The sequence below is a fragment of the Eufriesea mexicana genome, unplaced genomic scaffold (genome assembly GCF_001483705.2).
Source record: "Eufriesea mexicana isolate 0111107269 unplaced genomic scaffold, ASM148370v2 scaffold442, whole genome shotgun sequence".
Taxonomy (NCBI): Eukaryota; Metazoa; Arthropoda; class Insecta; order Hymenoptera; family Apidae; genus Eufriesea; species Eufriesea mexicana.
This window is the reverse complement of record NW_016908587.1, coordinates 23,074-49,952: the sequence shown is the minus strand read 5'-3', so window position 1 is coordinate 49,952 and position 26,879 is coordinate 23,074. Positions and strand designations below refer to the sequence as shown.

The following is a 26,879-nucleotide window of genomic DNA, read 5'->3' as shown; positions in this document are numbered from 1 at the left end:
AAAGCTTAGTTTTTGAGAAAATCGATTTCGAATATTCATGGGGTGTACATGCATGTATTATATCTAAATTACAATGTTTTGAACAATACTGTAATATCTGTTATTTTTATATACGAAATCTATACAGTATATAAATTATTACACGCAAGAAGACATAAAGAAAGGTTTTATCAAAAATGATGAATTAAATTTGTGAATTAAATATTTTAGCTATCCAAATAGAGACCACAACCACCAAAATTTCAAACTTGATTTTCTCGAAAACAAAGCGCCAAACAGAAAAATTGTATTCTTCATTTCTAATCTATTTTTATCCAAACAATCATCTCCTATCACCTTCCACCCCAATACTTTCATTCACACCTTAAATTACAGTGAATAATCACCCGAACAAAAGGAACGAAACAACGAATGCCAAAAATAATACACGCTAATCATTCTTTTATTTCTAAAAGCTTTTCCAGTCTCATCAATCACGAAAACAATTCTCTTTAATTACTCCAACCCCATAAAGACACATTTTGACGATATCATAAACGAATCTTATCAGTTTGCGCGGTGGTGGCTACCAAATATCGGGTGTTCCCGTGATGATTAAATCCGTTTTCATGGCCGACCGTAATCTAAACGAGACAAAGCGATCCGTCATCCGGCCGTTTAATGAAAGTCGCGACCATAACTTAGCAGGTCCAGGCTTAAGACATCGGCGAAGGAAACAGAGTCGAAGGTGGAAGTTGAACGCTTAATCCAGCAATATGAAACTCCCCTGCGGCTTACCCTGTCATTGCTCCCCTACCAATATTGTATTCTGCTTTCTTATTCGCATTATGCCACACGATGGTAAATATTCGACGCGATAAAACAGATCGTTTGGGTAAGTATCGCCGTGCGATAGGATACGTGTTAGGTCGTTCTATGGGTTTCGGAACTGACTGTTGGTGGTCGTTAAATATCGTTGCAGTGTATTATTAAGACGAGATTTAGAAAATTTTGCACGTTAAATGGGCATTTAAAATTATTTATTAGCGAAAGAAATTTTTGTGCCGGTGAATGAAGAATATCGTGGAATAGAATTTGAGAAATATTAATTTATATTAAACCAAGGGTTTATTTTATGGGTTAATTACTCTTATTATGGGGGTCTATGATATGCGCTACCTGATGCATATTTTCTGCTTGGAATTAAAAAATTTAATTAACGTAATTAATTTAAGTAAAACAATTTTATTTGCTGCTAGAAATTTTAATTTGATATTATATGTATAATGGAGGAATAATACTTCTCTGACAAGAGAATTGTTTGGTTTGAATATAAGATTTTTAAAAAATATTACATATTCGGTTTTAATATGTATAAGTAAAATAAATGGGGAGAATTTCGCTTATAAAATATAAAAATTTTAAACTATATTTTAAAACTATATTTTAAAACTATATTTTATTCTCATATTGCATTTTATATTTCATTTCTTGTTTGAATTCGCGGAGTAAATTTCAAGTAAATTGTGATAAATCATAAAGAATTAAATTTTCTATCTCTTATTTTATTTTAATTTTATTATAAAATTAAGGATATATTATTACAAATATTTGTATTTTATTATAAAAATAGGAGTATTTCTTCAAAAGCAAATAATTGGTATAAATAAACTATATTTTTCGAAATTTAATATTCAGTTACTGCTATGACAGCGAACCTTTGGTCAATTATGGCATTAATAATTCATTATATACTGTGTATTTTACTTTAGTCATACTTTGTCACGAATTCAATAATAAATAGAAAAGTTACGAGTCGTAGGAGGCTATACGTGTACTCGTGTACATAATAAAGTAGTTTAACGTGGGTTCGCCTAAGCAGTTTGTTCACGGAGGCACATTGCCATATCTTCCCTCCCCATCTTCCCCTTAATTTTGAACTGAAGAACAAGTAGGATGTTATACATCTTTTGATATGATTTATTGTACGAGATAAAGCAAAGAAATTTTTGAAATTTTAATATTCGTATAGTGCTTTAACAGTTATTGAAATTAATATTTTATATTCATTCTACATATTTATATTTATAATATATTAATATATATTACTGAATATTATTAAGAAAACTAGTACTGGAAATTTATGAAAAATTTTTTACTGTGAGAATTAACAATATTAAATTGCCAAGTTAATTATGTTTCTCCCATTTATGTACTGCTATAATGCAATCAAATTATTTATTAAATAATAGTTACTTACTTATATAGAATTGTGTGTTTATTTTGTCCACAACACACTATTAATGTTATGAATATCGTAATTTCTATTAAAATATTTCAAAATTTTATTGATATTAACATCTCTGTGGATAAGTTTAATCAGTATTAATATTTCAGACTATAGATTTTATTAATATTAATATTTCTATTAACAAATTTTAGTAGCTTTAATATTTCTTTCAACAAATTTTGCTAGTATTAATAGTCCTTTCAGTAAATTTCATCAATGTTAATATTTCTAATAGGAAATGTTATTAATATCAATATTCTGTTGTATTAAAATTTTAATAACTACAAATCATACCGTATTAGTTGTAAGTCAATGACCTATGAATTACACAACTTCAGAGATCCTTATTCTCCAAATAATTTGCAATCATTATACACATACGTCAAATTAAATTGTTTACAACGATATGGTAGATATAGTAACAAAAAAATACCCACATTATGCATATAAAATTAAAAAATGACTCAACGATATATACGATATTTAAAGTCTACTCATTCGAGATACAGGTCGTGGTGGCGCTAGTGAGTTTAGTGGAAACTCCTCTTAGGACCATCATAAGCAATAAAACATGAATCAACGCAACATTGAAACTTCTTACTTTTTATTTAAAGATACTTTTAACAAATATATAATGCTTTCGAATATTTTTTACGATCAACCAATGGAACATATTTCTAATTAATATATTGTGAATCCTATACATATTACTGAATTATTTTTAATTTTATTGCTATAATTTTGATACTTCCTTCTTACTAAGAACGTCATTATCGTTTCAAATATCTCAATTTACACCTTCGCCTCCATTATCGTGTGAGGTAAATTCGTGGTAATGAAATCGGGCCAAATATAACTGTTTGTATTTGATCATTTTTGTAATTGAATAAAGAATTGATCTTATTGTTATTAATATTTCATCCACCACTAACATCTATATGGAAAATCTACAAACCTGCAAAGTTTCAACTAAATCAATGACCCGAAGGTCTTGTACTCTTTTTGTAAGACATAGGGCAAGAAGTTAACTTGTATATATCACATGTTAAGAATAGAATATGTAAACGTTCGTATATTTTCATGTGTGTGTGTAGGTATACCTGGAAAATAAGAAATAATTAAAAACTTTTAAGTCCTTTAAAGCAAATACCGTGTCGTATAAACCTCCCAAAAATGTCGTACAATAAATAACATGCTTCTGTATTTATTTTTTCAGAGGGATGGCGGGCTTCAGTGTTGGGGGCTTCGCGTCGTTTATTGGTGACTCTCGGCAGTCTCTCCAGGGACAGTTCGCCAAGTCCTGCCAGGGTAAGTCGTCGCAATGTTTATTCTTTGTTAAAGAAACTCGCGGAGACGATGGTCTTAATGTTTACCTCGACTAAACTACTAACAGAAATATTGATAAAAGGAAACACGTATGAAAGTACAACGTTGTTTAAAGGAAAGATTTAAATACTTCTTACTATACTAAATAAACAGGAGGAAAATACTACATCTTCCAGTTTTCATGGAAAATAAATTTATTTCGAATTTTGTAATTTTTTCTTCCATAATTAATAAAATATGAATTATTGAAATCGTTTAAATTGGCATTATGAACAGATTTATTTTTGCAATAATTTATTTGGAAGCTTATGCAATACAATACAATAAATTTAATTACATATGATACGTCAAATAGGAATAACCTAATACCATGTATCCATTTGCCTCTTTTTATGTTTTACTTAATTCTTCAACTATCAACTATTGACATTAATCAATCAAATCCTGCTGTGTAATAGATAGTGATAACAAAATATTTTACAATATAATACAATTAATCACCCAATTAACATTTTACAAATTATTGAAATGTCTTACAAAAACATAATTTACGGCACAGTGAAATTAATCACTTCGTCAACAGTCTATAAATAATCGAAACATCTTGTAAAAAATTTTAAATACAAAAAATACAATGCAGGAAAAAAGAAAATAATTTATTATACAACGCAATTTGATTATTTCATCAGTAATCTACAAATCATTGGAATATCATGCAGGAAAAAATAAAAATAGTTTGCTATACAATACAATTTGATCATCTCATCAATAATCTACGAATCATCGGAATACCATGCAGGAAAGAGAAAAATAATTTATTGTACTATGCAATTTGATCACCTCATCACAATATGCGAATCATTGGAACATCATGCAGGAAAAAAATAAAAGTAATTTACTATACAATGCAGTATGATCATTTCATCAACAATCTGCAAATTACTGGAACATGTTACAAAAAAAAAAGAAAAAGTAATCTTTGACATAATACAGTTTGCTCACTTCACCAACATTCTGCAAATCTTGCAAATCTAATTACAAAGCAACGTCTCCTCCACGTGAGAGTCGCGTAAACGTTGTTTACTCTTGTCACTCTGCTTGATCCACGTTAGCCACCTTGGGGTAACAGCGCCGTTCCGATACCGAAATGTAAATCGAACCACCCTCCTGCATTCGGATTGCCGAAAGCGAGGATCTACCAGACGCCTCCGGCTGAAATATGCAAATGACACGCAACGCCGTCAGATACGATCTCGTTACCAACGCGACCGAGGGTGGATAATATTTATCGTAGGGAGATCAAGGTCCACGATATATCTTCCGTTCTGCAATCCTTCTGTTCCTCGAAATTTCAGAACTGTTTTCATATCGAGTTAACACCATTAACTTTTACTACCATCCACTTTTTAAATGGTAGGCTCAGGGGCTCACGACAAAATTTCCATTATTCGCTAATAGATGCATTCCTACTTGAACGGGGCTTCGAGGACCATCTCACAAGTTTCCTATATTATTATTATTATATATTAGAATTATATAATAGATAAATATAATATATTATAATCTAATATTAATAGAATAGAATAATATAATAGTGTTGCATCCCGAAGGCCCGTTTACGCTGCTGCGGCAATGTTGCTGGGATGCGACCTACTCTAAATTGATAGAGCTAAGCCTGATTATGGTTGAACTACAGAGAGTTCTATAGTAAACTGTTTCCTGCGCTGAGTTGTTAGTGGGTCTCGATGATGATAGTATGGTCGTGATAGAGTTTTTAGGAAGAATCTCTTTGTGAATGCCTTGTCGGTGGTTTTATAAGGTTCGTCTGTCTGCTGATTGATCTGTATAAGATGTAAGAGATGAATGTGTGTCATTCTGTGGTGGTGGAACTTTAAATAATTTGGGTCCCTGTTACGGTTTACCCAGGCGGTGGTTAGATGACGAAGAGTATATACAAATCAAGGGACACTGACAATAAGGACATAAACCAGTCTTCCATTTGACCTGGGACATTGCGGTCCTAGGGCCGCAACAAATAGAATCTTCAGACTTCTTGTTTAAGGCAGAGCCTGCTAGGTAGCCTTATCAATGAGTCCACTAGCTGGCCCAGGACGAAACGCATCCCTTCCTTTTGCTTTCGTTCCTTCTAACACCACCACCACACCAAGAATCCCTCCCGCATCCACCCCACAATATAATTACCAGTTAGTTACCATTTTAGTTTATAAATACAAGACAAACCAAAATTTAAAAATATTTTATCTTTACTTTCATTGGGATTATGGGTAAAAAGAAATAACTATCTTTATTTTATAATTATCTTTATTCTATCCTAAGGAAGGTATATCTCAAGTATTCTGATTGTTCGCGTAGACAATCAAAATTAGAGTGAAGAAAAAGGGTATGCAATTGCAGCTCGTAATGGTTCACTAATTCTTATATAAGAATTAGGGGATTCCTGAAATCTCTTCGGTGCATAGGTCAAAGATATATCTATTTCTCCTAAGAGAATGATTTTTATATACACGTTAAGACGTATCTTATTTTCAATAACTTTGTTACCTACGTTCATCTTTTCTCGCAAATTTCATATCTTTTTCAAAATTCTTCCTGTAAAAATTCCATATTTGGGCTCAGACACTAAACCATTCAACCATTCTTCGTTCTAAAAGAAAGTGATAAAAATAAAATTATTCGTGGAATTATCTGCAGTTGGACCAACTATCTTCGTCGATAATTTATCTGCAGGAATCGAAGTTATTAGAAAAATGTATCACTCGAGAAATAAATATCAAAAATGATATTACTGGAAACTGACGTTCGGATTGGAGTGATAAATTCAGCTAGTTCTGAGATTCATGAACGAATTCATCCGGCTGTCGAGAAAAATAATAGGACAGGGCGCATAACACGATTTGACAATGTTCGTGAAGCAGGAAATTGTGTACGGAAAGTTTACCCAGGAACTCCTGGAAAACTGTCCGGAATATCCAGGAAAAAAGGCAGCTTCGTGTCGACTAAATAATTCAGGATTTCTGGACGAATTTGTCGACGTTGAAGTACGATTTTAGTTTGCTCCTCGTTATATATCCGGAGGGATAAATGTACGTTGTGACACAGAAAATAGATAGGACGATGAACTATATTTGAGTGAATGAATATTACAAAATTATTCCGTCCGGAATAAATCACTGTGACATAAATCAAAATAGAACTGTTCCCGAATGATCAGAGGAATAATTTTAATACTGAACGACTGTGGAAGGATATTGAATCAGCATGATATTTTAAGCCAATGAATTTTAAACTTGTTTCAAAAGATAATCAAGGAATTATTTCTTTGGAATTTTATAGAAAATTATATTATTCGTGATAAACATATTATAGAATATTAAATATTTTATATAAAAATTTTTCAAAAATTGGAAGTAATTACATTTAAAAACAAAATTAACATAATAATCTAAAAATGTTATAATAACCTTTCTTTTTTAAGAAAAATAGGTTTCAATGAACTCTTTTATCGATTTTCGATATTTTAAAACTCAAACCTTGTAAAAGGAATAAAATCAAGGAATTATTTCTTTGGAATTTTATAGAAAATTATATTGATCGTGATAAATATATTAAAGAATATTTAAATATATTATATATAGAAGTTTTTCAAAAATTGGAAATAATTATATTTAAAAAAAAAATTAACATAATAATTCAAATATGTTATAACCTTTCTTTTTTAAGAAAAATAGGTTCCAATAAATCCTTTTATCGATTTTCGATATTTTAAAAATCAAACTTTGTAAAAGTCGAAAATACATTTAAAAATAATTTTATTGTCTAAAACATTAATAGAAATGCTTATTTTTATATTTTTATTTCATGATAACGTGACTTTATAAAAATAAGTATTCGTTTTTAAATTCTTCCTCACATTTACAAAAGAAATTGTAAATAACTTGTTACTTTTATTTATTTATTTATTTATTCGAAATTTCAAGTACCTTTTCTGATATCGTATCTAGCTATTTCACACCAGAAATATGTACAAATAGGAGATATATTATGTCAGATGAGCCGTTCACTGCACAAATCGATTAACTCCACTTTTTGAAAAATCTTAAATTTAAGTGTCAAAGCGCATAGTATAGTCATATGTATAGTCATAACTTTTTATATTTATAGTAACTTTCCCTGATAATTAAGATTAACACCATTAAACGACAAAAATTTTTTGGCCACTGAATAATAAATAATTTATTTCAGAGGTCACTTTGATTAACTCCGTACTCTAATGTAAATCGTTGCGATAATGCAACTCAAATGCGCTGGCAAGCCCTGAATGATAACGGTGAATTTTTTAGTGCCATCTTATCAGAATTTACGTAAAATTTAGTAAAATTTAAATTTATTACTTTTTCCACTTGCTAAATCGATTAACTCTTCCAGTAACATAAAAATGGTAACATTACTAACGATTACCTTTTGGCTGTTTTTTCTTATAAATTTTATATACCGTTAGATGAAAGTTATATTTGTATTTATGCATTCTACGATATTTATTTCGATTTAAATTATAAAGGGAATTTTAAAAAACAACATACATTATTTCATTGCATTTCTCCACTTCTTGTTTTATGGAGTTAATCAATTTGTGCAGTGAACGGCTCAGATATAGAACTCAGTTGAAATTCAATGACTCCAAGATTAAAGCAATCCAGGTCAGATATTTTTTCACGGATGACGTATACTTCGATTCATATCAGAAGACTCGAAATCACTTGGAAATTGAAACAATGTATTGAATTTCTTTTTCTAGAGCATTTTCTGCCATGTCAGGTACTCTTGCTGACGAATTTTAAATACGTCTTCTACCAGAAATGCGATAAGGTGTCACTGTCTTTGGCGTAGTGAATATGCAGGGAACAGTTTTATACGAGTTGGCAAAGTGGATTACAGTATAACAGCACAGCGCATGATCGTGCCAACGGAATAAGTGAATTCGCTACTTACATGTTACTAGCACTTTTCTTACGTTTATCTGTTTTCACGATTATGACATTTCTCGTTTTAACTGTCCTCTCAAAATTCCTTTGTGGTAATGAAATTTTAATTACAATTGTATAAAAGGAAATATCATTGATGTTTCTTATCGTTGGAATATTTGGTAGTGTTATTTCAGTAATTTTATTAATTTTGGTTCATTTTAATCAACTTATTTCATCAATTTTGCTTGGTTAAAATAGGTGGGTTTTTCTAATTGAAAAACTTTGGTAAGAGAAGAAAATGTTCAGACTTATTACTTAGACTGTGGAACTTTCATATTTATATTTTTAATTATAGTGAAAAATTGTAAATTATGATTTTAAAAATTGTAACGTTATTGTAAAGAATTATACAGTAAGGGATAGTAGAAGTGAACAAAATGTGACACAAAGATGAATTTTAAATACCTTTCATGTTTAGAAATGTAAAATTAATTGGAATTAATGTATAGTGTTTTGAAACTTATTTTCTATTATTAAATTAATTTTGAACAATTTTTAGAGTTTAATATCTTTGCAATTATATTATAATATTTTTAGAGTCCATTTGAAAAATTTGGAAAGAGTTTACATTACAGTCCCTTCATAAAAATTTTCTGAATAATGAACATTCTATTTACCTCGTTTTAAATTATTTATTTTAATTATTTTTAATTATTTAAATTTAAATTCTCTCTACAAACATCTACTCTTAAAAAATAAATTATTTATGAATTTCTATATATTCTTCTATAACAATTTAAGTGTAGAATTAAATATACAATTTATTTTGTTTTATAATTATTTTATAAAATGGTTTTTAAAAAGAATGTAAAATTATTAATATGCAGATTGTACCATCTTTGAATAACTCGAGTTACACATAAACCTACGTCAGTTAGTCATCCATTATCACTTGCTAGCGAGGTGTACTTAAGTATTTCTAACGTAAATGAAAGGAATTAGGAATATGTTGCTAACTAAAGCAATTATTTAGTACCGGTTACAAAATATCAGACATTTTCACTCATTGGTCATAATCAGTTCAATAATTTGAAACAATAGAGTTTCTGGTATCCAGATTTTCAATATTTAAGTTTCTTCAGTAATAATATTAGTACATTTTAACGTTTTGTTAATTCCAACAAAATTATAATATTCTAATATTACCAATTTTATTTATTTAATAATATTATTTTATTACAGTATTTATTACCGAATATTATATAACTATAATTATAATTATTTTTATATAATTTATATAATTATAATATACTATAATAAATTGAATATAATAAATGGTAGTATATGTACATATTAATGGTAAAATAAAAGGAAAATAATGTTAAAAGGGAAAAAATAGGCATACTTAAATTTATGAGTATAGGTATTTCAAATGATCAAGAATGATTTTGAATTATAATTTTACATTAACGTTTCATTTAACTTTATCTATAATGCCTACAAATTCTACTGTACAGTTTAACTCACAATTTTACATACAGTAACCATAATGTACAACTATAATTAAATAAACCAACTTTATTATTAAATCTTAACAAATTTAGAGTCATAAAATTTATCATAACTTGCAGAGGAAAAATTTCTTTATATTATGCATACCATTTATAACTTCTCTATAGAAGAAAAGAAAGAAAAAAATATTTAAACCAGGATAAAAGAAAATAAATTCGAATAAAATAAATTTATCAATACACTCGTCCTTCATTAGTATGGCCAATATACAAAAATTTCTGTGCATTCCCTCATTTATCTCCCAAATAAAGCTTCTCGTATAAATTATAATCCAACTGCACAACTGCATTCACACCGATATCTACGATCGAAACTGCTCTCGCGATAGAAATTGCTGTATCAGATTCAGCAATCATAAATTCCTGGCGCATGAATTCGAGCAATTAAAGAAGAGATGTACATAATGGAAATAAAACCTCATACTTCTCGTTCTCTCCATTTGCACTTCATTACGATGAATAAAAAAATGAAAGAAGAAATTGCAATAAAATAGATGAAAACTCAGACTAATTATCGTTTATCGCCGTCATAATTGAGAAGATGGGTCAAAGGTCGCGAGTTCGATCCCATGAACTAGATTTTAGTTAATCAAGCCGCAGCATTGACGTCACTCGTGCCAGGTATCTCTGTAATAAAATATCGTTGTCTCCACGATGTAATAAATCAATTCGATCCTCGAGTCTGCGATCGATGAACACAAGATGGCCGTGAGTCAACGACCGATTAGCACGAGATGGCCGCCGTTCTGCGATTGATTAACGTAAGATAGCCGCCGTTCGGCGAGCGATCGATGCAAGATGAACGCAATATTCACAAGATCAGTAATGATTTTATAAAAAAGAAAAATAAAAGGAATTGTAGATTAAAGTAAATTATCAAACTTAAATGAAGAATCTCAAAAATTCCATTTTGGTACTTCTGAAAACTTTAATAACTCTACATCAGCGATTCCTTAAATCAATTATCTTTTCGTAGACCTTGTGTAGATCTATATAGGTATGCTTCTTATCTTGTCACCAGGAATCCCAGTAATTGGTGACCTTTTATGTTACATTTCTCACACCAAAGCCTTAATTAGACAAACCTAGCTCTAAAGGTTCTCATGAAATAACGTCTGTATAGCCATTAGAAACCCAAGACTCTAACTTTTTCACATATTCTTGAATAATATCCGTTTCATTCCTCGCATTATAGCTTTAATTGGACGTAGCTTCCAATGGAAGATGTTCAAGAAATAAAATTGGCCATAAACTCTACTTCTTTATCTAAGCTTCACCAGAAATTCAAGACTTTAACTTCTTCATACATTCTGGAAAAATATCAGTTTTGCTGCTCTCATTAAAGTCTTAATTGGGCGTAACTTGGAATGAAAAACTCTCAAGAACTAAAATTAGTCATCTACTAAACCCCTTTATAACCATCAAGATCCTAAGACTAACTTCTTCCAACATACATCAATAATGCGAATTTCTTCGTACTTTAGTTACTTCTTTTGCATCGAAGCCTTAACTGGATCTAGCTTTAAGTAAAAGATTAAAAAAGTATAAAATTAGCAATCGTCTAACTTCTTCATAACTGTTTGCAACCCAAGACTCTAACTTCTTGATGCATAGTGGAATAATAGTTTCAATCCTTGCGTTAGAGCCTTAACCACTTGCGCTAGTAAAAAATTCACAGACGCGTTTGCCAGAGCGGTCCAGTGTTTCTATGACAATTGCCTGACGACGTGTATACCACGTCGTTGGCGATTCTGCAACAAAAGCATTACGACATGCGTGGCATGTCTTTCTAACGCAAGTGTTAACTGGACAGAGCTGTCAGTGGTGGATGAAATATCAATAACAATAAGGACAATTCTTTATTTAATTACAAAAAATGATCAAACACAAATATAAAGTATAAATCTAATTAATTTCTCGCAATCACATGCTCACACCTATTTTCACTATTTCAACTCAATTACAACTGACCTATGCCCAATCTCTCTGGTTTGTTCTTTCTACTTTCATACATTACATGAACATACACAATTCACGCAACACTTCAATCATTATACGCATACTCATTTATCACGATAACCTGAGTCCATTAGATATTGGCATCCCATGCATACTTGTCCCTCTCATCCCTTTCTTACAGACATCGCTCCTTTATTATATTAACACATATGTATTCCAAATCTATGTTAACTATTACCACACCTTTGGCCTATAACCACGAGTGAGACTTGTGGTAAGGAGTTTGTGCCATAAGCGAAAACGACGAGTCTGACTCGTGGTGAGGAATTTGGGCCATAAGCGATCCTGATTACACCCTAGACATCTTAAAATGATTAGTTGCTCGTTTATTATATCAACACATATATATTCGAAATCTATGTTAACCATTACTACAATAGCTCCCAGTGAAATATTCTTCAGAAATAAAACTGGTCTTCTACTCAACTTTTCTACAATCATCAGAGTTTCAAGACCCTAACTCGTTTAAGCAAATTGGAACAGCTTAAGTATCCTCCTCACAGGTACCTCGTATTCTGCTCTTCCTCTACAAATTACCATTCCATCATTGTAAGTGGAACATCCACGGTATCTGTGTTGCCAAAAGTTTCATCGTGGCTGTTTGAACAGTTGTTAATTAATAGCTGGGCGTGGTGCACCTGGTTTGCTGATCGATACCAGAGGCCCCTACGGTCACGTATCCTGACCTGTTTCTACCTCTGTTACTCGACCGTGCACCCCTCTCTTTTTACCATACTTGCCCGTCGAAAAAGGCAATCGTCTAATCCGAGCCTTGCCCTACGAGGGATACGTAAAATCAAAGAACGTCGCCGACTCGTCTTAACCCCGATGAAATACGATGAAAAATCTAATATAAGGGCAATATCGGAAGTGACGCTTTCCCGAATATATTTCCCCCTCCGTTCCCTTTGGCTCGCGTGGATTGCACGAGACACGTCGATCATAGTCCCTCCAAGGGTAATTTTTTACGAGGAATCGGAGTTGGAGTTTTCGATATCTTGGCCGTGGCGTTTAGGTGCGTGGGAGATTGAAAAAGATCGATCGAGTGTTTCAGAATGACGATGTAGATAGGATTGTAGCGGCATACGGGGTAAGAAGTGAATTAAAGTGTCTCTTATTGGCCAACTGCCATTTATCTATTGAATTATGGGAATTTATATGAGTCGTTCTTAGGGCAGGGTGATTAATCCTGTTTTGAGAACTTTTTTAAATTTTGGGACTAAGGTAGTTCATTGAAACTTGAATTTTTATATTTTATATTAATTTCTAGTTCTATTATTGTTGGTTGAGACAGTAGTAATAAGAAGAGATATGAATGAATGGATATGAATGAAAAGAAGAGAAAATGATAATTTTTAATGAAAGTTTGGATATAATCGTTTAAACGGCAGGTTTGTTGTTGATATAATAATCTATGGGGTTTATATTTTTATCACCATTTTTACACACATTTACATATTTTCTTTTAATGCTACATTCTAAACTAACATTGCTTGATACTATACATGATTAATGAGGCGAAATTCACTAGAACAAGCTACTTAATTACATAAATGTTACATGTTGGTTCTATAGTAAATAATCAAGTTCTGTAATAAATAACAACGTGTCCACCATGACACATATCTGTTGAGACTTTCTCAATTATACAGAAACTGAAGAAAACGAAAGAAAATTATGGCATGAGACCAAATCTTGTACATATAACCTGTTACCTCAAAAACATATAACTATATATGTATGTACATAATAATAGTTATCTATCACAATTTCATCGATCATATAAAAATTTCGAAAAAGGAAAAAGAATGTCCGATATGTGATAAAATTCCATAAATATCCCCTATTACTTCAACAGTAAATATTAGCCATCTATCCATCATAATAATTATCTATCAACATCCTTTTCATCAGATAGAAATTTATAGAAAAAGAGAAAAATTGACATGTGACCAAATCCCATAAATATTAGTTACTACTTCAACAGTAAGTAACAACAATCTATTCACCATAATCCTTATCTATCAACATCCTCTCGATCTGACAGACATCTAAATAAAAATGTGAAAAATTGACATGTGACCAAATCCCATAAATACCATCTACTACTTCAACAATAAATGTCAACCATCTATCCACCTTAAACCTTATCTATAAACCTCTATCTATAACACCTATCTATCACCTTTCCAACCTATTCCCATCCCCCAAATCAGATAGGAGCTTAAAAAAAGAAAAAAAGAAGGAGAAAAATCGCGGCACGCGACCAAAGAAGGAAATGGTTGGCGTTAAACGCCGAACCGCAAAGTCCACTTATTCTACCTGAATGCACCCCCGATCCACATAGCGGGCCTCGATCCCTTCTATTGCATTAGGCTGGCCGAGCGATCAGCTCTACCTGCGGCCTGCCACTTTTTCCTAAGGGTGCACCGTCACGAGCTGACCATAAATAACGCGTTATCTCGGGATCCGATAGAGGCTAATTTATTTACGAATCGCTGCGATGGGGGTGGCCCACGGGGTATATCACGGGAGTGGTTCACGCGTGAGTCACGTGCCATCTGCCACGGGCTACCCACTCTATTATGACGTGGACTGTATTTATCATTATCCCTGATGACTTGGTTTTTCGTGGACGTGCAGCTATCGTGAACAGCTGAAAATCTGAGAACACGTTCTTGATGGATCGTCGGCGATTCTGTCAATTTTCTGTTTTATTTTTCAGTAGATAGCGCTGTTTAGATTGATTGCTTTATGGTTTTAGTTTCTCCTGGTGGCCTCTAATACGTTGTTGAGAATTTTTGTGGCTAAGTAAATTTGTATTTAATTTATTTGGGATGATAGAATTTCTTAAATTAGTTGCTTTGTGATTTTAGTTACTTGTGAAGGTTTCTAATGTGCTATGGTTCTCTCTGTTGGGAATTTTGTCACTAGATAAATTTATATTTACCATTTTTGGGATGGTAGTATTTTTTTAAATTTGCATACAGTCATTTGCAGTTTACTCGTGAATTTATTAAATCACCTGTACCAGGAAAAATATAAATTTAATTTACATTTATAAAACATAAATTTTAAGGAAAATCATATTTTGTAAAATATGATTCTAAACTTATACTAGTACTCCTACACCTAATTCTCAGAATTTTCGCAAAGTAACTGGGAACGAAATTTTCCAAGTTACTTTAACTAACTTTACTTTTTCATTAAATCTATTGTATCTGGATAATTACGCATGGATATTCGAGTTTTCAAATTAAGGGAAAAGGGGAAATTAGCAAGAGTTTCTCCAGAGTTGGATTGTATTATACATGGGAGTCGTAAATGAAAAGCAATGGGTAATGGCTAAAACGCACCATTGGACGAAAAGTAATCGACTACTTTACTTAATTGGTATTCCAAGAGATAAATAGACCTTCGCTTTGAGAGATACCTTACGAGCAGTAGAATTAATTAAGGAATTTTTCTGTCAGAATGTAATGGATCACGAACCATTTACAGAACATAATTGTAGGAAATTTCTGATATAGGTATCTAAAATAATATCCATAATTCTGTAATATGAAAGGATCCCATAACGTGATACAAGATATTCTGTAATTTCAGAAATTTGAAATATATAATACAAAAATGTTCTTTACAAGAATCTAAAACATATTTTCTATTTGCATATAAATGACAAATATAAATATAAATGGTTAATAACAACATAGTAATCAACGCAATAATAATAATAGCAATAATTGACAGTACTATCATAATTAACTATAGTAATATCATAATAATTATTAGTAATAATATAACTATCAATAATTATTATAATAATAACAAGAATAACAATAATAATTAATAATACTGGTATGTATCTTTAATAATTAATAGTAATATTGTTATAGTAACTAATAAAAATAATAATACCAGTAGAGTAATAGTAATCACCATAATAATACTAAGTAATAAGAATTAATAATAACAAAACCCACTGTAAAATCTACCAATTCTTGTATTACATTATTCTCTATAATATTTTACCTTATCATTTCTTATTGACAAACAAATCACAACTTCTCAGAACAGACAACTGCCATTCTTAATTCCGAGTACAGTACATATACCAAAACCAAATTACACTTACACGTCCACAAGACACGCGTGTCGCAAATAATTACTAGATCGAGCGATAAGAAATTCGCGACAAGTAAGATTACAGCATCAAAAACTTCACAGGGAACATGATAGTTCCGTTTTTCATGAAACTTGAATCTAAGTCGAGTTGCAAGACGTTGCTGCGAGAGTGGAATCGGTCGCAAGGCTAAACAGCTGCAAAAAGAATTTAAATGGAATTCAAACGAAATTCAAAAGGAATTTAAATGGAATTCAAACGAAACTCAAATGGAATTCAAATGTAGTTCAAAAAGAATTCATACAGAATTCAAATGAAATTCAAATATAGTTCAAAAGAGATTCAAACGGAATTAAGACGGAATTCAAACGGAAATTAAAAGTATCGAGAAGATAAGTTCAGTTACATACAAAAATCAATCTCGGACATAAGATGTGAATAAATATTTTATAAGACCTAGATTCCGAGAAGGAATGTTTATATAAACATTAGATATGTATTGGGGGTTCAGGCGAACTGCGTTACGTACCCTCTTGATCCTCTCTCACTAGTCGGGCAGTGGCTCTAGAGAAACACTCATAGATAGATATACCTTCCTTGATTAATAAAAGAATTGAAAAGAGAATTATATGTATCGTTGTTATGCTAAGGTTGAGAGGGGATGCTAGGGTTTGAGAGTGAGTGCAAAGGAATACTTGAGTATACCTGTCTGATGATGGATAATAAACACCAGTCTCTGGTTCAGATCGAATATTCAAGGTGATATCTGGAGCGCACATGGATGGAAAAGTAACCACGTGCAAAGATCGTATAGACGGGATGTTTATGAGTGATCGAGAAAGAAAGCCTGCGTGTGATAGAAGAGAGACTGCTAGGTTTAAATAAGGGTGCAAGGGCTGGCTTTGGATAGTCCCTTACGGAGTTTTAGCGAGAGTTGACCTGAGAGTGTCGGTCGGTTGCGTAATCATAGATCAGTTATCAGTCTAATCTTCTATTGTATACTTCATTCCTAATCTCATTTAGCTCGTAATAAATATGTGCCTTTCATAAATATTAAAGTGGTCTAAGTCACTTATATTTGCTTCTGAAATATCAAAAGCTTCGGCCTTTAAATATGTCATAAATTATAAAATTAATTGCGATAAAGCTACAAACTCAATCGAACGATTCAATTCTTCACTGTTTTGTAGAAAATAAATATATTTTATCGTAATATATATGAATGCAACACGAAATAAATAATAAAATCGTCCCTCTTAAGTCGTTGACTTAGACCACTTTCATAATTATAGGCACATATATACTTTGAAATAATATAACATCTCTTATTCTTCATATTTGCCAATCAAATAATATCCCTACAGTTATTTCACAATTATAAACCCATAATCCCAACAAAAGGAAGACCATTCCGACGTTTTCCGACTATTTTGGTTCCCGAATCCGACACGCGAATCGTGATCGTCGTCGACGAAACTTCACCGTGTACCAAAGCTGGCGTGTCTTTTATTGTTTCTGCAGTTAGACTTGGACGCGGGATACGTGTAACCGTGGAAAGTAAATTCTTTAATGAGCAGAGATTTGATCAGCTGCACGCGAGGAAATTAGAATCAGCGATGAAAGGAGAAAAATATTCAAATTGGTTTGCAAATGCGAATATCTCGTCGATGCTTCGTCTTGTGGAAAGTATGAATTGATCGATAAATTCGAGTGTGTAGATTCGATTAATAAAAAATGAGAAAAGAAATTAATTTTATTTCTATATACTCCAAAATTAAAGGCTTCTCAACTATTTTAGGTTCCTTTAGGAATTTATGAGTAACATTGATATTGTTGTTATTATTATTATTATTATTACTTCTTTTTAATTTTATTTTTTATTAAAAGTTATATGCATCTTTGTAGATTAGTAATAATTATATTAGCATTTTATTCATTGTTATTTCTTTATTTTATTTTCATCTTTATAACTAACAACATACGTATTGCACTAAATATCATAAAATTATAATATAATTATGTATATGTAATATACGTCAAATATTAAATATTAAATATCAAAATATTAATATCAATATATAAAGTATTAAAATAATTAATAGTAACATATATAGATTATCAAATACTAATTTTACTATAATATTATTCACTGTCTCAGACAATTAAATTATTAGTACTAAAAAGAATACTAAATCATTATTGCTAACATGTAAATACAAAAGTATTCAATATCAATTTTACTATAATTGCCTTAGAAAAGTAAATTATTAATACCAAAGAGAATACTAAAATATGCAATATTCGAATATTAAATACTAATTTTAATGTGATATCCATCCATTAGTGACCATGTTCGATATTCCTCATCACTAACATATACTATCACATCAAACTTCGATCCTATTTGTTACTATTACAAAAAGCAAATGTCATTTTACTTGTTTTCGTTTATTATAACCGATATGTATAAATAAAACTGTGTCCCGTGTTTATTCTACCATATAAATTCTTTTAGTTACTATGAAGTCGCAAGTATACTCTTCGTTCAATGTAAAAACACGTAGTAACGAAAAACCACTAACTTCCATAGAATTTCTGAAATCTGAACACTTCATTGAATCGATTCATGATAATTTGAACCTCAAACATAATTTTTAAAGAAACTACCAACGTTTGAATTCTTCCAGTCTTTGAAACTGAAAACCTAGAGAAACGTCTGAATAGAATCTAGGGATATTTCAATCTAAGAATATAAAAGTACATGCTTTGATTTTATATTAGCTTCGCAAATATTATTATACTACTTCTTTTCGCAAAGTCATAGCTGTTAAAAAATTGACGTAATGTACATTCAGTTTTACTCAACATTGTAAGCATCGCAATTATTCAAATAGTATAGTACTCCATAGAATTATTCAAATGATCCAAGGTACCCCGTTCTCGTCCCCCGGGGTCGTTCGATACCGGAAGAACCGGTCGAATGGGTGGAAGCATTTTCGTTAATAAGCACGATCAAAGGTGGGAAGAGTTGAGGGATGGCAGAGCTCGTTCAACTTCAAAGCGCCACGAGTGTCGCTAACTAAAGTTTGAGCGACGCGAGGGCGGAGAGTTTGCCATTTCCAATCCAAGTCCATTTCGTGATTAAGTGTAAACTTCTGAAGTTGCCCCGGAGGACGAACGCAAACATAACACGCGTACACACGCCCGCGAGCTTCCTTTTCAGAGACCTGCACTGTCCATTTACCGATGAGCATCGAATACCGTGAAATATGTTTCCACTGTTTGCTCTGCCGCCATTGCTGCCGCGCTGGTACGATATTTTCCGATGGAACCTCGCTACGATCATTATACATCGCATTTCAGCTGAATGCAAAATTTTTTTAACATGCTTATCCGTTATTTTGGAAGTGACATTTTGTTTTTTAAAAGTTTCATTTCAGATTCGTAATCAGCGACCTCAGAAACCCTTAAGTACCAAATTTCATTCAAATACAATATTTCTACAATTTTCTAACACACTTGTTCTCCAGTTTGTATCCGCTATTTTATTTTTTTAAATTTTAGCTATGGAGTCATAATCGGCGACCTCAGGAACCCTTAAATAGTAAATTTCACCCAAATACAATATTTCTCTTTTAATATCCCTATTCTCCAGTTTGTAGCCGCCATTTTGTTTTTTAAAGTTTGACTTCAGATTCGTAACCAACGACTTCGAAAACCTTGATACATGAATTTTTATACAAATCAAATCATTTCTTCATATTCTGACCAGCTTGGCATTTTTTACCACTGTGTATCGCTTCTTAGTAATTCTTGTTTCATGATTAACTTCAGTTTGCTGCACTTCTGCAAGTTCTTCTTTCGAAACTTGCTTCAAAGTGAAGAATTAATGAATAATACCATTGTTATTTCTTTTCTTGTAAATCGATCATAATTATATTTGTTTTCTCTTTTGTTGTATCAGTGAGAAATGAAATATATTTCTTTATATCCAGTAGGTTTGGTGGAAAAAAGTGTAGTGTTATAGATGCCTAGCTAGTGAAAAAGGAATCGAGAGGTAATCAGACAATCACCAGTGAAGCATCAGAGACTTGTGATTACGGTAAAAAGAGGTTCTATTTAATGTTATACTCATTTTGTATCAAAGAAGTGCACCATTTACTTGGCTCATCCAATTATACCTATAATTGGCACGAAAAAAGATGAGTGATGCGAAATAGTGTGGATACTAGTGGATAGTTCATTGCATAGTATAATCCCCTAGTTTCTTATGATATTATACTAGCGTTCATCGCGATAATGTTATATATCGAAGTTGCTAGTCCATAACATTGAATGAGATATAATATGTTCAGTTGTATTTCAAGCGAGTTGAGATATTACTAGCAAAGAGAAAACATTTTTGCCATGGAATTTTGTCATTTTCTGTGACGATGTACTTCTTGCACCTATTTCTTGCAGATAAACGTAGATTTCGAGTAATAAGAACATTGCGATAATTTCCATCTTTCACCTCTAATCTCTTCGTCTGACCGACTTTCTCCCATTTGTCCTTTTTTATCTACTAATTGTAAGTGAAGTATCGAATCTTCCTTTGATGTGAGCTATTTCGTCGTAAAATTCATTTAAATTTAATTTACCAGAGTCAACCAATGGTAAAAACATTGCCTGGTAATCATCACATCGACTGTAATCGTGTCGAATACATTTTTTAAAAAGAGATTTATTTATCTGTTATTAATAATATTCGTGTAGAACACATTCTTTGTTAAAGATTTCCATATTATCTAGATGACTCGTATTGGAGTACTATCTATTACTGTCACCTGTTGGACAGCGTTTAACCTTAGATATGAGCCGTTTATTTTGAAAATGGAGTAAGTGACAAGCATTACGTAACATAAAAGCAACCCTCCATTTCGATCTTTCGATTTCAATTTTCCCAATTTTCACATGCATCGACGGGTATGATCGATAAGGACCGACAAAATTTCAAGATATCCCTCTTTAAACGATCAAAATAAACTATGAAAAGCGAAAAGGTTGCCCCCAGCCGATATCGGGTTCCTAATGGCGGCAACCGACCGTTACACCATAAAAACGTACGCAGGGATAATTGAAGGGAAGGCCAAGACTCTCTGTGTTATTTAGTAGCTTTCTCTATCCTTCATGGTGGCATCCACTCTCGCCATTCTCTCTTAATTGCTAGCCAAATTACTTTCCCCGTGCCATGGTTAAATCGTACGGAAATTTATGTTTCCGTTCGATAGGGGCCGGATATGTTCTCTAGAGCCATCGAACCAGTAGAATACTGTACAGGAAGTGATTATCTCTGCAGCGTCAAATTTCATAGACGATCTTTTTCTTCTTTTTTCTGCAGAAACAATGCTTAAATCGATGTAAAGTAAAAATTGGTATAATTTAACGAATTATATATTTGATGAAAATTACTACAAAAATGGATGTTAGTATTTACTATTATATTTTAAAGAGTATAAAATTTGTAGAAATAACATATATTATATTTGAGATAATATAAATATAAAATACAAATTAATTTAATATTAAAAAGAAATGGATATTAGTATTTAGTATTACATTTTGAACAGTATAAAATTTGCAAGAATAATGTATATTATATTTGAGATAATACAAGTGTAAAATACAAATTGATTTAATATTTTAAAAAATTCATCAATTCTATATAAAAAATATTACGAAATAAATAGATAAAATTTTTTCAGATAAATAATTTCTGAGGAAAAATACATATGTAAATTTAATAAAAAAAAGAGGATATCCCTTTATTTACATATACACAGCTATATAATAATATATAATCAATTTTATATATACATGCTTAAGTACTGTCATCCTTATTATCATAAGTTCCATTAAATTTATGATTTATAATAACATATATGAAGTAAGAAAATATTAATAATAATAACAGAAAACTGAAACACTATGTTATATACGTAGCAATTAAAATAATGAAATTAAGATAATTAAATATTCTCGTAACAATCACAATAAAATCATTATAATACAATCTAATGCAACCATAATCTTTAATATTCACATGTGATATTTCACATATCATTACATAAATATTCCTAAACTCAAAGACAATTATTACCCAAAAAGCTCAATATATAAATAACCAAACAAGTTCTCATTTTAACCTAAATACATGCACACACATATTCACAATCTACTGTAAAACACCCAAAAAGTCAAATTCTTATTTCCTCCATTGTTCTAATACAAAATACGCTTCCAAATTAAACCCTATTTCTCACTCAAATAATTTTCAAAGCATTCCAATATTCCAGAACAATGTTGTGCTATTCTAATAACACGGAACACATCCACGCATATCCACACACGTACATATGTGACGGAAAGCAGATTCCACGCGATATCATTAATGCTGGAACGCACATGGCGTGAAAGGGAAGTAGAGATACGGATCAGACTGGAACCTGTATCGGAGCGTATAAAAAGGTTTATCGTGGATCTCAAACGGAAAATAGCGAAAATAAATTCGAGAAGGGCGCGAGGCATGCTCGTGCGGGGGTCAAGTTCTCGGTCGTCTCATTAGAAACGCGAGCATAATCCCCCATCGGTTCGCTCTCCAATTACTGTTCGCTCGTTCCTGGTTCCTGGTTCGAAGCAGGTTCAGGACGCAGCCAGTGGCGTAGGCAACCATTCGGATGATCATTAATCACAAAGTGTGCGTGTGGTTGTATTTGCAGTTCGGTTACATTTAACGGAAATATAACGATGCTATGCTTAATTAGAACTGATTGGGATATTCGATATTTGCGTAGATCGCTATTGTGTTTCATTTTGGTTAATGGCGAGATCCGAAACTGTGTTCGCTTATTTCGATCGTTGTATCTTATAATTAGAGGCAGTTGTCGAACATATTATATATGTTCTAGTATATATAGGGAGGGGTGTTGTATAGGGATATTTAAAAAGATGTATATATAAATGTCCTTTGTTCGAGCAAACATATTTTAGAATTATTATTTTTGTGGAAATTTTAGTTTAGAGTATGTAATTAATTATTAAAAGGTAATTGTTGTTCATGAAATATGTTGTAGTATATATTAGCCCTTAGGGGAGGGATGTTGTGTAGGGGTGTTTATAAAGATATTGTATATATGTATTATAAATATTTTTTATTAAGGAAAGTATTTGTTAGAATTACTATTTTTGTGGAAACTTTAGTTGAGAGTATGTAGATAATTACTCGTACGAATGATTTTAAAAATTGTTAGTTTTATAACACACATGAAGTACTCAATGAAATTTTGTGATTCTCTGAGAAAAGTATTATTTAGAATTTAGTATTTTTATCATTCTTTTATTTGATAATTTCGAAGGAAATATATTTGTATCCCTGACGAAATAATTAGATATTGCAAGTTTAAAAAATTCTTGTGAAAAAGCAGTATGTTGATATGATTTAAAATTGCTGGTGCATAATAATTTTGGTGATAGAAGGTAGAGGGTAGAGTGATTTTAAGTTGATGATGTAATTCTCTAATACAATTTAAAGTAATTCTTACACAATTATAAAATTATTTTCATTGTATGCATAATTTTTCTATTAACAAAAAGAATCATACATTGTTAATTATAGAAATTATAACTTTGCCAGAATAATAACATAAATTTCATGTTTTCATTTATAAATTTATTCAATACGTATATATAGATATTTTCAGCTATGAAAAAAGTGTACTTACATACAAAAATTATGTAAATAAATATTACCTGTAAGTAATCATAACTTTTTTTCTAACATTATCAATTAATTTAATCTACATAGAAACAATTACTACTTTTAACTAATGATACACGATTCATTTTAAAATGAATCCAAAATTAGGACATTCACAGCTGACATTAATTCACCTCATTCATAACTCTCATAATTTCTTACAAACTTATATTATAGAATAAATTTCACATTTTTTATTTCTATCCTAAAAACAAAAATTCATAGCAATTAGCTGTCGAATTTCTTTGTTGTAGCCTTTCTTTTGTTACTTCAGAGAAGTAACAAAATTTACCATTATAAATATTACACATTCATATCAAGGATAAAGATTTTTCTGTAAATCTTTTAATCAGAAAATTTCAATAAATTATTTCTCGAAGGATTAAATATGCATTTAATACCAAACTAAAATATCTCGAATTTACTATAAATTTAATCCAAAATTAAAAATTTCTAATACTCTCCACCATAAAACAAACACACTTATGAATTCTAAACAGATTTCCAAATTTTCTCTTTCACCCCTTCCCAATAATTACCATTTTGACCATCTTTTTCCAATAACAATTTCCAATAAATTCATAGACTCTCGTACCAAGAAATTTCACGAATCTATCCTTCTTATGTCGCGAAATGAAATCGCCAAAGTCAATAGGTTACGCCATTGTGTCACGGCTGAGGAAAATTCTGTCGGCCCTTTTCGTGCGTGTATAAAGAGTTTGCATGCGTCGTTCACGCAAAATCCGTAATTGCTTCGCACGGTTGCACATCGCTGACTGTTTGCCAATTTGTTCGGTTTGCCGGTGTTTGCGTTCCGCTGGAAATACGGACCCTCCCTTTGCTATGGGGATTTCTCCATCCGCTGGAGGCGCAGTATTATTTCTATTCGACGTATAACGCTCCATGGTAAATAACGCGATGTTTAGAAGAGCTTCCATCTCGTTGGTCACTGGGAAATATCGAGACTGAATGCACCGTTATGCAAGTGAATATTGGAGATGAAAGAAAGGGTAATTTGATTTAAGTTAATTAGAAGATTTCTCGTAATTAAACAGATATTAGGCTTTATACGAGCGTAATACATTTGCTGGTGAAAATTAAGACATAAAATAATTATTCGCGAATTTTTATGTTTTGTTTATTTTCTGATTTTTATTATTAAATAGAGTGTGATACGTTTGTTGCTGAAAATTAAGAAATGATACAATTGTTCACAAACTTTTTGTCTTTTTATTACACATAATCTTCATGAGGATATATATATTAAGAAATAAAACAATTATTTGCGAATTTTTGTATATTATTTATTTTCTGATGACTAGGATCTTTATGTGGACATAGTATATACTTGACGATAAAAATTAAGAAATAACACAATTATTAGCCAACTTTTTATCTTCTGATCACACGTAATCTTCATAAGGATATATATGTATATATTAAGAAATAAAACAATTATTTGCGAATTTTTGTATATTATTTATTTTCTGATGACTAGGTTCTTCGTGTGGGTGTAGTATATACTTGTCAATAAGAATTGAAAAGTAGAATAATTGTTTACAAATTTTTGTATATCGTTTATCTTCTGATGACCAGGATTTTCATGTGAATAAAATAAAGTTATTGATAAAAATTAGGAAATCGAATAATTATTTGCAAATTTTTATATTAAAATTAAGAATAGGATGAAGGAATAAACTATAAATTTTTCCTTGAATACCTAGTGTAAAGCCTATTTTTAATAACTATGTATATCTTAGAAAATAAATATAAAATAATTCGCAAATTATTACTTGTCTTTTTTTATTTTAACGAAATAATAATTTGCGAATTTTTGTATATTCTTTATTTGTGAGATTCTAGTTAAACCTTTTGTCTATAAATTGTTCTATTTATGCAAAAAATATGATAAAACATATTTTTAATGAGGTCTTCCAATTTTATTCGCTTCCCACAACAATATGTATTTGCATAAATATTCACAGTGTCTATTTACGGTGGTAATTTTGTTGAAAATTAGGTTAATTTTTCGTGTTGTAATTTGATTATAATTTCAATAAACGTGGGAATTTAAATATTATATATAAATATCTTTGCTATAGAATACAGTAGTATGAAATATTGTATATCCAACAGAAAATAAAAAATATCATGGATGTATCTAACATAAAATATTCTGCATAAAATTCTCAATTTTAAAGAACATTTATATCAATATTAAATTTGAATTTTATGGTCATTATAATTCACATTTAAAATGTTTGAATTATTTATGCCATAATTTCAAAGTAAAGCTTCGAGAAACCCCAACTTTTGAATGTTAAAGACAACGAGCATGGAAATTAAATACTTTTTAATGATTATGCAAGATGAAAGGTTGCTCGGTTGAAAATTACAGGAAAATCCTAAACGACAAGTTGCATTTAATAATTACAAAATTAACATTACTCCAAAATTTTAAATAAAAAAATGAAATACAGTTTATGAAAACATCAACTTCCATATAATATTCATAAGCATAAAATACCCTTATTATTTAACAGTTAAAAAATAATATACAACTCGCAATAAAAGATAAAAACGTAAATAATAATATACAATATATACCTCAAATATATCAAAAAGTAAATAAGCACAAGTACATGCCTATAAGAAGTAAGTATAAATAATAATATACAATATATACCTCAAATAATATCTTAAAAAATAAATAATAACAAAAATAACATGTACCCCGTAATTTAAAATAAAAATGATTTACAAAAAATCATCAATTTCAAACGAAAACGAA

The 26,879-nt window shown here is 30.8% G+C and overlaps 1 protein-coding gene across 1 annotated transcript in view; it reads left to right on the top strand.

Annotated features, from left to right (window-relative positions):
- Positions 1 to 837: 837 nt before the first annotated feature.
- LOC108545405 (peroxisomal carnitine O-octanoyltransferase) overlaps positions 838 to 26,879 on the top strand; it is a gene marked incomplete at its 3' end in the record, with an annotated part of 42,820 nt that continues 16,778 nt past the window's right edge. Inside the window, exons 1-2 of the mRNA XM_017896991.1 lie at positions 838 to 874; positions 3,486 to 3,577. Coding sequence (XP_017752480.1) covers positions 838 to 874; positions 3,486 to 3,577 — 129 coding nt within the window. The remainder of the gene's footprint in view (positions 875 to 3,485; positions 3,578 to 26,879) is intronic.